The sequence below is a fragment of the Cyprinus carpio genome, chromosome A22, assembly GCF_018340385.1.
Source record: "Cyprinus carpio isolate SPL01 chromosome A22, ASM1834038v1, whole genome shotgun sequence".
NCBI lineage: Eukaryota > Metazoa > Chordata > Actinopteri > Cypriniformes > Cyprinidae > Cyprinus > Cyprinus carpio.
Genome location: NC_056593.1, coordinates 2,610,477 through 2,628,180, shown reverse-complemented (window position 1 = coordinate 2,628,180; position 17,704 = coordinate 2,610,477). Strand labels below are relative to the sequence as shown.

The 17,704-nt window shown below is 38.2% G+C and overlaps 1 protein-coding gene across 2 annotated transcripts; it reads left to right on the top strand.

Moving 5' to 3' along the window:
• The first annotated feature begins 8,339 nt into the window (after positions 1-8,339).
• LOC109072657 (SLAM family member 5-like) lies at positions 8,340-11,201 on the top strand. 2 transcript variants are annotated; one of them, XM_042711654.1, is made up of 4 exons: positions 8,340-8,867; positions 9,228-9,560; positions 10,378-10,683; positions 10,773-11,201. In XM_042711654.1, exons 1-4 carry the CDS (start codon positions 8,828-8,830, stop codon positions 10,922-10,924), a joined length of 831 nt encoding a protein of 276 aa, XP_042567588.1. In that variant the 5' UTR covers positions 8,340-8,827; the 3' UTR covers positions 10,925-11,201. The 2 variants fall into 2 exon arrangements, with proteins under 2 accessions (XP_042567588.1, XP_018944443.1); XM_019088898.2 differs by lacking the exon at positions 10,773-11,201 and having other exon boundaries at positions 8,345-8,867; positions 9,949-10,469.
• Positions 11,202-17,704: the final 6,503 nt, after the last annotated feature.

The window sequence follows — 17,704 nt, the reverse complement described above, 5'->3', positions numbered from 1 at the left end:
CAAAAATATATATAAATATAATATATTATATAAAATATAATATATATAAAAGTAAAATATTTACTCACCTCCGTTGAAATTGACCTGGAATCTCTTGTAAATGGTGGCATTTTTTTTTGATAATCTTCAGATGATAAACTCCAGAGTGTGTGGATTTGGTGTCTCTGATAATGAGAGATCCTGTATATCTGTCCAGCTCCAGACTGTCACCAAATCTCCCGTCATCAGTGTTATATGTTTCGAAGATTTTGTTCTTCATATGGATTTCAGCTAAGAGCTTGCGCTCATCTCCAAACATCCACAGTATTTGATCATTTCTCTGTATTTCAGTCTCACCAGTACGCAGAGCAAGATTTTTCCCCTCTTTCACTGAAACTACTTTGACTGTATGTGTCTCGGCATCTGGGGAACAAATACAAACAGTTCTAATATCATTCGTCATTCTGTATATACCTCTGTCCTATGTGTCAGGTATTGGCTCACAAAGACAAGTATCAGATAAAACCTTCAGCAGGTATTTTATTTAAAATCAAAACACAGCAGGAGAAACACAAACCAAATATAGACATAAGAACAGACAAAATAAAACAGAAACTGAGGGCTGAAACCTGTTTTTATTTTTTCAGTCTGTGGTATAAGCTTTTGTTCTCACAATCTGGGTTAATGTTTGCCATCCAAAACTTAACCTAGACTTTAAAGGTGGATTGAAATCTGATCAAAATGCCAAAGCTCGAGAAATATGATATGTTCCAAAACAATCATAATTATAATTCCACCTCCTTACTTTTTAAACAGTGTTATCATCTTACACACAGAAAGCAAAGCTGCTCATTAACATTTTCAAACAAACTGAACTAATCTACATAAAAGTTACAGTTTTAAACTATATAATCAAATAAATGACCTTTACTAATCTCAATAGTTAACTATCTGCCCAGACTGGCTTGAGAATTGACTTGATAATGTCTTTCAGTCACACGTTACGCCAGGGGAACGTCTTTAAACTCTAATCAAGGAAATATCATAGCTTCTGTTTTCGTCTTTTTAAAGAACGTCAGAAGTTTTGCTAGAAACATTTCGTGTGAAAAAATGATGAAAATTCACTGGAGCTTGTGTGCAGTTTGTTACAGGTTTGAGATCTGATTGGTCAGTCGCCATTATTTAGTTCCTAAATTATCAGAAGTGAGGAATTTTAATATTTAATTTGCTTGATAATTTTTACACAATATACAACATTATTAATCTAAAGGGTATGGCACGAGGTATAATGGTGTTACACCAGGGATGCTTTTTTTTTTTTTTTTTTTAGGAAAACCTGATAACAAAACAAAACAAAACCATTTTTACATATTATGAATCTATTTGGTGTCTTGTAGATGTCTTTTTTTTTTTTTACCCCATTCATCTTTTGGAGCTTTGACCTTTGTGCCTGTTTTTGTACTGTTTACAAGTTCTTAATAATAATAATAATAATAATAATCAAAATAAATAAATAAATAAAAAACTGATATTTTCAGGCCAACAGAATGCCCTTGATTCTTAATATCAGTTCTTTAGTTTATGTGTGTGTTTCTGCATTTTTTCAAAATGTTACATTTAAGACTTTTTTAGACCCATTTAAGAACATTATGAATGCAAATTTATTATCATTTTCACATCCCATTTCAGGAAATCTGAGTTCCTGACCTACTTGATAATTTAATAGCCTAAGTAAAGTATTCAGCCAAGAACCGCAAAATATAAAGTTTAAATAATTTGCGACGTCTTTTTACAAATGTTGAAAAAGCTGTGTGCGCTATATTACTGCGTTACAGCTAAAATATACTGCATAATGTCATTACTTTTGTAATGTGTTACTCCCTGTCCAGTGTCCACAATAATAAACCAACTACTTCCCCTAATATGTTTTTTAACTAGAGAAAATAATTATCCATGAGACGTTATAATATACTTTGAGAACAAGTGAACTAAACACAACATATCGACGCTCCATTTCCTCTGACAGACAAAGATAAAGTCTTCATCAAAAGCATTGCTGATTGATCAGTTTTCCTGTAGCCTTTTAATGAAATAACGTTTAGTTTTTTGTGATTTGATATCATATACGTCATGACAACATATTTTTACATTACTTCAACTCATTAAAATAGGGTAAGAAATTTTCAGCTTTTTCAATTATACAAGTCAAATAAGATTCAACTCTTTAAAAAAAAAAATCAGTTTAAAGGTGGCCTATTATGCAAAAATCACTTTTATAAGGTGTTAGAACAGTTCTAAATGTGGTTCTCAACCACATTTCTGGAGGACCACCATCACTGCACATTTTACGTCTCCTTAATCAAACACACATGATTTAGGTCACCTCTTCATTAGCAGAGATTCACAGACTTGAAATGGGTGTGTCAGACAAAGGATACATGAAAAATGTGCAGTGTTGGGGGTCCTCCAGGAATGTGGTTGAGAAACACTGTGTGAAAACAACCAGCTTATAATGGTAAAAACCTTAATTTACTAAATTATTTACTAATAATTTAAAAACTGAGTCGTGGGTATGATCCCAGGAAGCAAGAACAGGATGAAACAAACTTGAATGCAAAGTTGCTTTGAAAAAACGAAAATGAAAATGACTGTGTAAATGTAGAATATTGTATGAGTGTCAGACTCTGTCCCATGGCTTGTGTGTGCTTTTGCTCCTCATGTGCACTGTGACCCAATATCAGTTATATAAGTATTTAAGGATAAAAGACTCGAGTTGCTTTTAAAATATTCACGAGTCCTTTTCCTCGAGTCGAGTCAAGTCTGGAGTCATTTCAGGTCGAGTCTGAAGTCAAGTCTGAAGTCTATAAAAACTACCTCAAGTGCCCATCTCTGCTGCCATGGTTCCAAGAGTCCCCTAATACGCCATGGCTTGCCGAGTTCCCTGATCTGCCATGGCCTCCCGTGTCTCCTGATCCGCCATGGCGCCGCGAACGGGTACCGTTCTGGAAGCCCACCGTCCCGTGTCTGTCCTGAGGGACCTCCAGAGCACCCCCCCCCCAATTGGATGTTGTGTGGCACAAGAATGCACCTTCCGGGAGGGGGAGTTATGTCAGACTCCGTCCCATGTTTTGTGTGTGTTTTTGCTCCCCATGTGCACTGTTGACCCAGTTTCTGTCTCACATTAATTGTGATAATTTTATGCCAGGTGTTTCCCATTTATTTCCATTGATCCCAGGTGTGTCTCATCATCCCCTTGTCCTGTCAGGTCTTTAAATAGTGTTCTGCGTTTTGAATTCCTTTGTCCGGTATTGTTAAGTCTACATGTGCTATGTGAGTTTTCCTTGTTCATAAAAGATGATGGCTGAGGACAAGCTAAATGATTTGTGGCATGCTGGTCGGAAGTCGAAGTGGTATGTGGAGGATTTCCTTGAGCTTGTGAACCAGCTTAGCTGGTATGACGCCGCTCTTGGTGCATGCTTTCAGCTCGGACTGGACGACGAGACAATTTTCCTGTGTGTAATTATCCCTTGATCGAGCTGATAATCTCGTCCTGATCTTAATTGGTTCAGATTTTTAAGTGGAGGAAATGTTTCAGTCTCGTCATCCAGCCCCCTCTGAGGGATGCCTCCTCTTGCCAGCTCACCCCAACCCAAGAACCCACAAAAGTTCCACGATAGTTCTCAGCCCAGAAACGCCGCCCAAACACCCCTGAGTCATCCGAAGCTCCACCTTGGTCCTCAGCCCAGGAGTGCCGTCTGCTCAGAAGTCAAGACAGCTGGCATCCCAACAGAAAAGCATGCCGGCCGCGCTATTGTCCTGCCCACCAGCCGCGGCTGACTCCAGCCCACCGACTGCTCCCAAGTCAAGTTCGCCGGCCGCTCCTATGGCAAGCAAGCCAGTGGTTCATGTGGCAAGCCTGCCTGCCGTTCAGCACTCTAGTCCGCCGACCTAGCCTTTTACCCCCAACCAGAAGAGGAAGCTAAGGAGGAGAAAGTGGTCAGCTCCAGCCCCAGAGCTCGCTCCAGTGTCGGCTCCAGCCCTAGAGCTCGCTGCAGTGTTGGTTTCAGCTCCAGAGCTAGCTCCACTGTTGGCTCCAGCCCCAGAGCTCGCTCCAGTGTTGGTTCCAGCTCTAGAGCTTGCTTCATTGTCGGCTCCAGCCCCTGTGTTTGCTCCAGTGCCAGCTCCTCTAAAGCGCCTTGCTGTGCCTGCTCCTCCAGAGCACCCTCCAGTGCCAGCTCCTTGTAAGCCCTGGGAGGGCTCCAGATCCCCCGTTTAGCCCAGGGAGGGCTCCAGATCCCCCATTTAGCCCGGGGAGGGCTCCTGATCTCCCGTTAAGCCCAGGGAAGGCTCCTGATCCCCCGTTAAGTCCAGCGAGGACTCCAATCCCCGAGTTCAGCCCCGTATGTGTCCCCAATAATTTTTATTTTTTGGGGGGGTATAGTAGTGTTCCAGCTGTGGAGGTAGAGGCAGGGGCTGGGGCTGCGGCCTTGGAAGCTGCTTTGCCTTAGACTCTTGCACTACCTGCTCCACCATGGCCACCTGGGCTGCCTGATCCGCCATGGCTCCCTGAGTCCCCAGATCTGCCATGCAGATATGTTCACAAGTCTTTAACTTGGAGTCAGAGTCCAGTCTGAAGTCTTTATTGCTGGAGTCTGAGTCAAGTCTTGAGTCTTTGGTCACGAGTCTGAGTCGAGTTTCAAGTCTTTTAATGGCTCGCTAAAAAATCCATTCAGAATCCTCATGTATTGAAATCTTCCTATTTACGAAGCTGTTTTTACGAAGCTATTTTATAGGCTATAGACAAAATATATGATCTATGATCTGCTTTGTAAAAAAAAAAAAAAAAAAAAGGTGTTTAGATGTAAGGTAAATGTACATCCAGCCTGTTACTTATGTTTTAATCCATTACCATGTTCAAAACTTTTTTTTCTGTAATCAAAGTCTATCATAAGAGTCCAACCTACCATCTAACAACATTTTTCTTTTTTTTTAACTTATTGTATCTTTACATTTAGATACATGAGTGACCATGTGACAAAAAAATAAATAAGTAAAACATTTAAACAATCTATCCTACCAAAAACAACATACCTAAAACAATAAAAATTTAACAATCTACATAAAAGCAGTATCTAGCCTACTAAAAACAATGTAGCTACAATAATCAAAATGTTCTCATCTTGAGCAGAAAAGAAAGATAGACTAACAGTTCCAAGTTTAAGTTCCATCCTAGCCATCTAACAACATTCTCCCAATTTTACTATATATCCCAATTTTATTATATATAAGTATATTTGCAGCATTTTTTTTTCTGCTGTGTTTTAGTGAAAGTAATCTATAATTTTGCTGCTCACCATGTTTCTAGCGAAAGTGTAGTAGGGGGAAGTCGTGGTCTAGTGGTTAGAGAGTTTGACTCCTAACCCTAAGGTTGTGGGTTTGAGTCTCGGGCCAGCAATACCACGAGTGAGGTGCCCACTGTGCCCACCAATAAACTTTCTCTTTAACTTTGCTATCGTTCTCACAACTTTTTCTCAAAAAAATATAAAAGTCAAAAACATACCACAAAAAAAAAGTATGGGTCACCATGTGACTGGCAAATGTGTGAAGGTACCATTGACATGTTGGCACATATTGGAATTGTAAAGAGACATTGAGTGCCATCAAGATAAGTGTCTTTCATGGGAATTCCATGGTTATTAGATCAAGACATGCCAGGTCTCATTCTGTATAAAGACACAGAGGGAATGTGCTAGACTGGCCTGCCTGCTGAATATGTTTCCTATTGAATATGTATGACCAGTCATTAAAAAAAAAGAGAGAATCAGACAACGATGATCACAGATTGCTGAGCATCTGAAGACTTGTATCAAGTGAGATTGGACAAAAATTTGCTTGCAAAACTGATGTGACACAGCCATGATGATGACCAGGTGATGATGCTGACCCCAGACAGCGTGAGGAGATCTTTCAACAGGATCAACACATGCAAAGCTCCAGGTCCTGACAACATTCCTGGGAGTGTACTGCAGCGGAACTCACTGATGTCTTCACAGACATTTTCAACATTGCGCTTAGTCAGGCTGTTGTCCCCACATGCTTCAAAGCTACCACCATTATTCCAGTCCCGAAGAAGCGTCTTCATCCTGCTTCAATGACTACCGTCCAGTTGCACTTACTCCTATTCTCATGAAGTGCTTTGAATGGCTAGTCATGCACCACATTAAGTCTGCCCTCCTCCCCCTCCCTGGACCCCTTCCAGTTTGCATATCGGTCCAACTGCTCCACCGATGATACCATCGCCACTACCCTCCACTCAGCACTCACACATCTAGAGAAAAAAGACTTATACGTCAGAATGCTGTTCATAGACTTCAGTTCAGCATTCAACACAATCATACCTCAACAGCTCATTAACAAACTGGTCCAGCTGGGGCTCAACACTTCGCTGTGCAACTGGCTGTTAGACTTTCTGACTGGAAGACCTCAATCAGTACGGGTCGGCAGCAACACATCCAGCACCATCACACTGAACACTGGGGCCCCCCAAGGATGTGTGCTGAGCCCCCTCCTCTTCACTCTGCTGACCCACGACTGCACACCGTCACACAACTCCAACCTCTTTATTAAGTTTGCGGACGACACGACTGTGGTGGGTCTCATTAGCAACAGAGATGAGACTAACTACAGGAGTGAGGTGAGCCGCCTGGCTGGGTGGTGCAGTGACAACAAACTCTCTCTGAACGTGGAGAAGATGAAGGAGATTGTTGTTGACTTCAGGAGAGTGCACACTCAGCATGCTCCTCTGACCATCAATGGTGCGACTGTGGAGAGTGTGAGCAGCACCAAGTTCCTGGGTGTGCACATCACAGAGGACCTCTCCTGGACTGAAAACACAGCAGCACTGTCCAAGAAAGCACAGCAGCGTCTCTACTTCCTCCGCAAACTGAGAAGAGCTAGAGCCCCGGCCCCCATCATGTACACCTTCTACAGAGGCACCATCGAGAGCATTCTAATGAGCTGCATCACTGTGTGGTATGGTGCCTGCAACGTGTCTTGCCGGAAGACTCTTCAACGCATAGTGAGAGCAGCTGAGAAGATGGTTAGTGTCTCTCTTCCCTCCCTCCTGGACATTTATGGAACCAGTCTCACCCGTAAAGCCCTCTGCACCACAGGTGATCCCACCCAACACACAGCTTCTTCAGTCTGCTGCCATCAGGGAGGAGACTGCGGAGTCTCCAGGCCAGGACCAGCAGACTGAAGGACAGCTTCATTGGTCAGGCTGTCAGGAAGCTGAACTCCTTGCCGACCTTGCCCCCCTCCCCTCCCCTCTTTTTCCCCATGTGTAACAGATAAAATAAAATTGTAATGAATTTTGCCAAAATGTTTGTTCATGTTGTAAAATAATTCTGAGATTAATTGAATATAATGTGTTAAGTGCATCTAAAAGAAAAGGACATTGGGACACCTACAGGCGAGTATGATAAAATATGAGTGAAGTCGACCAAATTCTCTTCAGTTGTATGAAGCTGTTGAGGAGAATGGTAGGTGGAAAATCTCTCTACGGTTGAACAGAAATAAAATGTTGTCAGGCATGATTTTATTTATCTTTAAGGTCAAATTTGTACTTAAAGTGTTTTATTTCATATTTGAGTCATAAGAGACATAGAGTTGATGATTAATTGCAGTTGTATCGAAACTCAATGTCGAGCACGTTAGGAGCACATGGTATTTCTATCTTTGTATTTTCTCGTTGGTTATTTTTACACTTACATTTATTTTTGACAGTTACGTGACCGGATGAGCTGTACTTAATGTCTGTTTGGTGTCATTTCACATATTCTCAGACATTCTCGACATCTCAGTAAACGTGCGATTGATGAGCTCAGCCTTCGTCTCTGTGTGGTCCTTTCCGGGAGGGTCGGGAGACAGACCAGTGAAGGGGATTACACATGCACCACTGAACTCCGAACCTCAGTCCCCCCCCCCCCCATTCAAACATTGGTCTGCTCACTTCCTCATTCAGCAGTTAACTAACCTCATTCAACTATATCATTTGTCAGTTTAAATGAAGAACTGCTCTATGAGATTTTTGACACTTTAATCAGACTGAATAAGCTCTTTTGCACTACAATCATTATATCCGCACTGTTTACTTCACTGGTTTGCATCCTATCTGCCATGTGCCTTGTACTGCTTTACTTATCTTTCTTTTTACATGACCTATTTGTATATTTGTATAGTTGTACTTTATATTTTATTATCTGTATTTTTATGCTCTACTGTTAGTGTTATCTGTATGCACCAAGGGTTTGAAAGTAACGCAATTTCAATTCTCTGTATGTATGTACTGTACATGTGGAAGAACTGACAATAAAGCAGACTTGACTTGACTTGACCATTAGAGAAACTCTGAAATCAGTCTGAGAGGAGAAACAACTGAGACATTTGATAAGAACTGAAGAAGAAACGAGCTGAAGACAGTTAGAGGAGAGAGCAGAGCCAAACACTCTCAGGATCTCATGAGCAGATCAAACACTGCTTTAAGACACTCGCAACTTCTCCAGTCTCTGATCATGTTATGATTCAGTTTATCTCTGTTGAAAAGGACAACACTGAACAGAAGAGGAAGATGTGCTTAAAGTGACAAAATTAACATGTTGTGAAATCAGCAAAAAAGAGCTGGATGTTCACACGGTTTAACACTTCTAGTTGTGCAGTTATTTTAGCTGACAGTAGAGTTTCTCGTGACTTTACTACAGATCAGTCTCTCATCAGCTCATCTGTCATTTTATTACTGAACCAGTTCTGAAGAGTTTGTCTTCATATTTGTGGACTGAAACTGTTGAAGATGTTTGACATATTTTGCTTCTGTTTGTGGCGTCTGGTTGGTGAGTTTGAAATATGTTTTTATGATTTCAGTTTTTCTTCAGATTCAGTTTTTGGTTTTTCTAAATGTCCTTTATATAAATCACTGAAGCTCAAACAGCAGCAGCTTTAGTTTCAGTGTGACGTGATTCTTGTCTGCAGTAAAAGTGTTTTCTGTGTATGATGATGCATGGAGCTCAAATCAACTTCAGTTCCTGCATCAGGAAATCAGAGTTTTGTCCAGAATTACCACAAACATACAGTTATTAATCTGTTCTGTTGTTGTTTTTGGACATAATTTTTTTTTAAACTTCAAAATATTTACTTTAGTAAACCATCCTTAAGTTATTTAAAAGCCTTGATCTTTTCTGTTTGTTCTTCAGCTGTGTTTGCTGATTCAGATGCATTGACGCCAGTGTCAGTGACGGAGGGAGATTCAGTCACTCTAAACTCTGGTCTTACTGAAATTCAGAATGATGATCTGATAACATGGACATTTGGACATTCAGAGACTCTTATAGCTCAAATCCTTAAAAAAGCTCAGCTCTTTTCCACATCTCATGGTGAAGCTGCGGGATTCAGAGACAGACTGAAGCTGGATCATCAGACTGGATCTCTGACCATCACAAACATCAGAGCTGAACATGCTGGAGTTTATGAACTACTGATTGTTGGAGGAAAACTGTCATCAAAATATTTCATTGTTTCTGTGAATGGTGAATACATTTCCTTGCTGAAAAAGAAAACCAATAGAAACCATCACAGAAATTCTAATGGTTTCCACTGCAAATGCAACCATTACAAACCATCAACTGCTAACTGTTAAACCCATTAAAAATGGTTTCCTGTAGTGTGTTTTGGGACATAGGCTATTCCATTAAGATTTCGTAGTTTTAAAGGGATAGTTAACCCCAAAATGAAAATTCTGTCATTAATTACTCACCCTCATGTTGTTACAAACCTATAAGACCTTCATTCATATCTGGAACACAAATTAAGATATTTTTAAAGAAATTCAAGAGCTTTCTGACCCTGCATAGACAGCAGCATAACTACCACGTTCAAGGCCCACAGCAGTAATCTGTGAAAAACTCTGTTCTTCAGGTGTGTCTGCTGATGAAGAGAAGTCAGTGTCAGTGATGAAGCGAGATTCAGTCACTACACAGACTGCTGTTACTGAAATGCATGAAGACAGCACACTGTGGACATTTGGAGCAGAAACGTCTCAGATAGCTGAAATCAATAGATCTGCTGGAATCTTCTCCCGATATAATGGTACTGATGAAAGATTCAGAGACAGACTGAAGCTGAAAAATTTAACTGGATCTCTGACCATCACAAACACCAGAACTGAAGATGCTGGAACTTTCTGCCCTTCAAATATTCATATTTACATTTATATATTTAATATTTCTTACTATTAACATGTTGAAATGTTAAATATTTTTTTACACTCACTTAACACATAAAAACCAAACAGAAGAGTATTGATAAGATTTGTTAATATTTCTCTTTATTCTTTCATGTTTCCAGCTTGTCTGCCTGTTTCTGTCATCAGCAGTAACTCTTCACAATGTTCTTCATCATCATCATCATCATCATCACAGCAGAATTGTTCATTGGTGTGTTCAGCTGTGAATGTGAGTCATGTGACTCTCTCCTGGTACAAAGGAAACAGTTTATTGTCCAGCATCAGTGTGTCTGATCTCAGCATCAGTCTCTCTCTACCTCTGGAGGTGGAATATCAGGATAAAAACACCTACAGCTGTGTGCTCAACAATCCCATCAGCAACCAGACTCAACATCTGGACATCACTCAACTCTGTCACACATGTTCAGGTACACAATATCACACATCAGTTGATGTCGGTGCTGATATTAATGTTTATTGACTGATCTGATCTCAGTTTGGGGTTTTTATTCCTCAGACTCTGTCCACTGCTGTGGTTCTACTGAAGCTGTGATCCGATTGGTCCTCTCTGCTCTGGTGGGCGTGGCTACTGTCATTCTTCTGGTTTATGACATCAGATCCAGAAGAGCTGAACAAGATCAAACACAGATTCACACATCAGGCCCATAATTGACATAATTTCTCATGTAACATTTTTTTTTTTCTTTTCCGTTTTCAAAGTTTTATATATTCATGTGCTGATCTTGATGTAATCTTTTATATTTTATTCAGGGGTTTAAGAGCTCCTAAAAATGTACCTGTATTGCAGTGTTATTGTAGATCCAGTTTAAAAGGACTATTTTATATAGTTTATATTTCTCTCAGATAATACACTTTACTGCTGCTGTCCATTTGTCCTCTGTATTTGCTTTATCAATAAAGTGTTCTCACTCTGAGCTTCAAGAGTTTCTTCATGTTTTATTTTCATTTATTTTGTTTATTATGTCGAGCATCTCTTGGAGGAACACAGAAGTTAAGCCGGATATATAGCTTGACATTATTAAAACATTATTTTAAACATTATTTGTAAATGTTTACATTATTATGAAAGTCTGTGTAAAGCATTATTCTGTAAATATGTCACACCAAAGAAAAATGTGTTCATAACCACCTAGCCAAATTTGAATGATAAAAAAGGCAAGTAAATAAAACAAGTAATCAAAATGAAATCTTGAAAAAAATAAGCACTCGAGCACTGGGGGGCGTGTCCTCTGTCTGTGCTGAAGCCACGCCTACTCGCAGGAAAGCTGCCTCCTCTCTCAGTTGTCAAAGGGTGGTTGTGATCCTCAGCTCTCTATCAAGGTGGCTCTTCACAAAATTAATCCACCTCTTCTTGATATTATAGTTTTTAGGAAATTTAAATAAGGAGACTGAGCTGTTTTGTATATTATCGCCACCAGGTAATATGCATCTATATGATGAAGTCATAGCTAGCTAGCTGTAGGCTGTAGTAATTAACCATAATGACAGAACTCACGAATGAGCGGACAAACCACAAAAATTAATGCACTCTAGTTATCATAGTGTTAGGGGAGGGGCCATGCTCAATGGCTCAGGTGCGTCATTGAGACATGATTTCAGCCCCGCCCACAAAATCCTGAAAAACTGTTTAACGGTCCAACTCTACAATCCAGTACCACATAGTTCACAGGTCATGTGAGTCAAGCTTGCATCGGCTGACTCTCATATGATAGACTTCTTTAAGGTGTCGGTTTTACACACATTCTAAAACATAAACATCTCTAAACATCTTCTAAACGTCTATTTGACATCTGTTAGGAAACGTCCTATAGACATATTGCAGATGAGCAAACAATTAAAAAAAATAGATCTTGCAGATGTAAATGCAGACATATACAGTATTAGACGTCTCTGAGATGTACGTGTGCTATCAGGGCCGCTTCTCACAATGATACATCATGAACTAAAAGACATTTAACAGCAGACAGAGAACTCAACACAGGGAACACTATTTAAACACATGACACAATGGGACACACCTGGAAACAAATGAACTAATTAATGACACACAGCTGGAACCAAATGAACTAAACAGGGAACACCTGGAACTAATATAACTGAGGACAGGAACAGCAAACATGACCAAATAAGGAAAACCGGAACAAACATGTGAAACTATGATTGTTAGTCAAAATTAAACCTCTCTGTGGGAAATTGTTGGTCATGCTGTTTTGAAAACAAAATTGAGATGGTGAAACTAGCTTACCAGTGTGGTTTTTTTGTGAAAGTGGTTGACCACACAAGCAGTATTGTGGTTAATAGCCCATATTTAAGCATTTATTTTGTATTTCCACATTTCATGTTGCTGCAATTTTGTCTTTCTTGTGCAAACTTGTGTTGCATAAAGTTTTCTTACTCTATATAGAATATAACTGACAACTGTTTTACATGCACATAGCGCACAACGTTTTACACACAGTCAGTGTGTTTTAAACTATATTTACAGTTAAACAGAGCTTGTGGAATCAGTCAGAAAAGTATGAAAAGCATAGTCAGAATACTCCATTTGTCTTCAGTGGTTCAACCGGAATGCTATGAAGAGACAAGTATACTTTTTGTACGCGAATAAAACAAAAATAACGACTTTATTCAACAATTCCTTTGTCAACAGTCTCCTCTGTGTCTCTCCATATCAGAGAAAACAGTGCATCCTTGTGGCGCGGCTGACACAGAAGAGCACAGGCAGTTTGAGTTATGTGGAGAGACACAGAGGAGACTGTTGACAAAAGAATACTAACTTATTTGGCAGTCTATGGGACAGTCTCAAGCCTCCCGGTTTCCATCCAAAATATCTTAAATTATGATCCGAAGACGAGCGAAGCTTTTACGGGTTTGGAACAACATGGGGGTAAGTGATTAATGCGTCTCTGATCATGTTATGTTACAGTTTAAAATGATGCAATTGATCTACAGGAAGTGGAGGTCTACTGGAGCTAAAAATGACAACGAGGATGTGACTAAATCAGCGAGAAAGAGTTGGATGGTCACACACATTAACAATGAATAAATATGCAGTTATTTTAGCTGACAGTAGAGTTTCATATCCCTTTACTACAGATCAGTCTCTCATCAGCTCATCTGTCATTTTATTACTGAACCAGTTCTGAAGAGTTTGTCTTCATATTTGTGGACTGAAACCGTTGAAGATGTTTGACAGATTTTGCTTCTGTTTGTGTTTGTGGTGTCTGGATGGTGAGTTTGAAATGTGTTTTTATATCTTCAGCTGCTTCTGTTCTGGTAGCATGTAATAAAATACTAGTTAAATAATAGTTACCAATACAGCTACAGGCTTTATTTTATGATGAAAAAAAAAAATGCTTTGAAAAACAAAAGCTTAGAGGGAAAAACCATACATTCACTAGAACATCAGTTATTCATATTTTGTTGGTTCTCTCTTGTTTTTGCATGTAGGCTATTTATCATTTATTTCTACGACAGCCTCGAAAAAATGATGTCCGCACTATTTGGCATGTTTCAATGCATTATCATAAATAAAATGATTGACTCCAAGCACAGCTATGCAATATGCTTACACAATCTGTAACACATTTGAAATAATTTGAATGAAGTTTGATGTTTTTGTGTTGTTGTTGTTTTTGTAGGACTGACATCACGTTGGCCCCTACTGTAGTTATTGTTCCATATATGAATCTATATTATTAACTTAAAATTTAAATCAAGTGTTTTAGTGAGGCTTCATCAATCCAACATCCAGTGATTCTAAAGCTTTAATCTGTGAAAAACTCTGTTCTTCAGGTGTGTTTGGTGTTGAAATGAAGTCAGTGTCAGTGAAGGAGGGAGATTCAGTCACTCTCAACTCTGATCTTACTGAAATACATGATTATCTGATTCAGTGGAGTTTTTGGGTTGAAAACACTTTAATAGCTGAGATCAATGTAACAGCCGACAGATTCTCTGTATTTGATGATGTTCTTGACGGGAGATTCAGAGACAGACTGAAGCTGGACAAACAAACTGGATCTCTGACCATCACAAACTTCACAAAAGAACAAACTGGATTTTATACAGTAGAGACCAAAAATATGAATATATCTTTCTTTCTCGCTGTCTATGGTGAGTTGCATATTTGTTCCACCTGTTTTATTTTTTTAAAGGGGACATAACACACACAGTTTCTGCCAATCTCATATTAATCTAGAGTACCTATAGAGTAGTATTGCATCCTTCATATCTCTGAAGAGTCTTTTCAGATTAGGAGGTTATAAAAGACATGTTTTTTTTTTTTTTTGGCCATGTTTTGCATGAAAATCCAACTTTAACAGCGAAAAGTCAGAATGCATGAAATAGCATTAGACCTCTGCTTTAATCACCAGATCTTATTCCACACACTATTTTGCTTCTTGGGTGTCTGTTCTGTTATTTTATATTATTCATTTGAAAATTTAATTTCAAACTAATAACATAAAGTATTTAAACAGTATTAATTTGTGACAAGCTGTTTCTGTTTGTTCTCTGTGTGTTTGGTGATACAGATGAAATATCAGTGAAGAAGGGAGATTCAGTCACTCTGAACTCTGATCTTACTGAAATAGATTATGATCTGATTCTGTGGACATATATGAATGAAATTGCTGTAATAGCTGGAATCTACTCATCCGACAGCATGACTGTATATGATGATGTTCTAGACGGGAGATTCAGAGACAGACTGAAGCTGGACAATCAAACTGGATCTCTGACCATCACAGACATCACAACTGAACATACTGGAGATTATTTACTACTGATAATTGGAGCAAATCAGTCATTAAAAGTTTTCAGTGTTTCTGTCTATGGTAAGAAGAAATCATGTGTCCTGCTCTTCAAATATTCTTGATATTAATTTCTGTTCAAATATTCTTGATGCTGTGGTTAATGTGATCCCGTTATTGAGTGAGCTGATCTCAGTTTGGCTGAACAAGTTTTTATTCCTCAGACTCTGTCCCTTTTTTTTGCTGTGGTTCTACTGAAGCTGTGATCCGATTGGTCCTCTCTGCACTGGTGGGCGTGGCTACTGTCATTCTTCTGGTTTATGACATCAGATCCAGAAGAGCTGAACAAGATCGAGCACAGATTCACACAACAGGTACATGATTGATGAAATTTCTCATTCCTTTTTTTTTTTTATAACTAAAAAATGATTTGAGATCAAAAAGCAACAGATTTCTCATTAATGCTCAAAGTGTCAAATGTGAGTGTTTGTCATGATAAATTACAATCAACAAAAATTAATGACCTATATAATATAGTTAAATGGGAAGTGTCAAATGTGAGTGTTTGTCATGATAAATGATGATTACCAAATATTGCGCTGTTCACACAAGATTAAATAATAAATCATACATATTAAAAAATCAAAATTTTGTGTATTTGGAGTAACAGAATATGTTGACATGCTTTAATGTTTAATTATTCCCCCGGAGCAACTTTTCAGCATTTACTCCATGTTCAAAAAACACATTATTTTTCAAATACTGTTTTTATTTTTATTGTAGGTCCTCTATGCCCCAAAATTTCTATTTTGAATTAAACACTCCTCTTCCCAAAAAAATATTATGCACAGTAACCTTTCCTGTACCACTAAAAAACCCTGCAAGTGGATTCCCACTCCGTTGTCACAACGCCTCCTTCGTTACAGTAACCTTTCCTGTACCACTAAAACAATAGTTTTGTCTTTTAGTTATTCAATTATTTTTGTATATGTGCAAGATTTTCTAAAGCAAACCCTGTATGTATTAATGTACTGAGTGTGATTGATCAATCTCTGTCATCACATGTCCATCTTAACACCACTGGTTCTCATGCCAAATTAAATATTATAACATTACTAAACTTCTGAAATTTTCAGTGTGGAAAAAAACTCTGTTTAACAGTCGGTCTTCCAGCCAGCCACTCACTCATTTATTTCACCCACCTCTTTCATTTACTTCAAAAAAAAATAATTTTCATTTTCTGTCTTTGTTCCTTAATAATCCATTATTAACAGTACAGCGAGTGGTTCTGCCAGCTGGTCTACTCCTGGATTTTGTTCACTAGTAGAATCTTTATCAGACCACTTTTATGTGTATGTCTTGACCTCATGGAACAACACTTGCACTGCCAGTACACTTTTTCTGTTGTTATACAGATTCATTTCTTAGAATCTATCTTTATCAGACCCGACTTGATAAATACTTCAATCAAAACTGATACAATACTTTACCCATATGGTATATACAACACCCCCCTAAAGCCTTTTTTACAGAATATCTCTCTAACTGAGAGATAAGTTATTTAGTAATTCTCATTTAGTAATCCTGTCTTGCATTGTCCCACAAAAGGTTTTTTTTTTTTATTTGGTAAAATGGTGATTGGGGTGAATATTACTTGAAGACATTTTTAAAAATTACCATGCTTCAAAGAGAACAGCTGTATGGAATTTCCATTTTCAGTCGGTCAAAACAAAAGCAGCAGATATGACACTTACTTGATCAGATTACCTTTTCCCCTTTCTATTTAATGTAGTGATGACTATGAGTGATGAATTTTAAATTATTATAGGTTTACCGTAGTAACTCATGATTTAGATAGCCAATGAATCCCCTTCTTAATGGAATAGTTCACCCCAAGTAAAAATTCTGTCATAATTTCAAACCTGTATGAGTTTATTTCTTCTGTGGAACATAAAAATATATTTCGCAGAATGTTAATAACCAAAAACATTGCTGCATGGTTCCCACTAATTATGGAATTAAGGAAATATTTTTATATTTGTTGTAAAAGTAATTAAAAAAAAATCTAAAACTAAAAATAATATAAATAAACACACAAATAAATAAATAAATAACAACTTTAATGAATAAGAATAAAACTTACAAACTAATTTTTAAATAAAACTGGATTGTAATATCGGCCCTAACAAGACTTAACATTAAAAATGTTAGACATCTTTGACACATTTAATTACAGCAGTTTCAAGTCAGAAAACAAAAGTTGTGGATGTGATATTTACTTTTTCATAAAAGGACTGATTGCATGTTATGTGCTATATTATACCCTTATAAACTTAGACAAAACATATCACAATGTTCATAAGACAAGATTTTCTCATTTACCTCATAAAGCCAAATTGCAATGAGAAAAATGTAACCCACATTAAAATATGGACGTAGTGTCCGTGACATCACCCATAGGTTTCCAAAGAGCATTTTTGAAGACAAAAGTAGGCGGAGCCGGCCGTTGCCATCTTGTCGGCATTTGTCTTTTTAGTAAAGTTTTAGTTTAGTTATCTCGTATACCAGAAACAGCATGTAATGAGTACGAGTCCAATCAGTCCTGCAAACATGAAGGACAAAACTAAAAGGAAAAAGAGAAACAGGACATAGATTACAGTAAAAAAATACTTTAAAG

Coding starts and splice junctions, on each gene's coding strand:
- LOC109072657 (XM_042711654.1), top strand. CDS start 8,828: ATGTTTGACATATTTTGCTTCTGTTTGTGGCGTCTGGTTG. Junction 8,868..9,227: donor CTGTTTGTGGCGTCTGGTTG/GTGAGTTTGAAA, acceptor TTTGTTCTTCAG/CTGTGTTTGCTGATTCAGAT. Junction 9,561..10,377: donor TTTCATTGTTTCTGTGAATG/GTGAATACATTT, acceptor TCATGTTTCCAG/CTTGTCTGCCTGTTTCTGTC.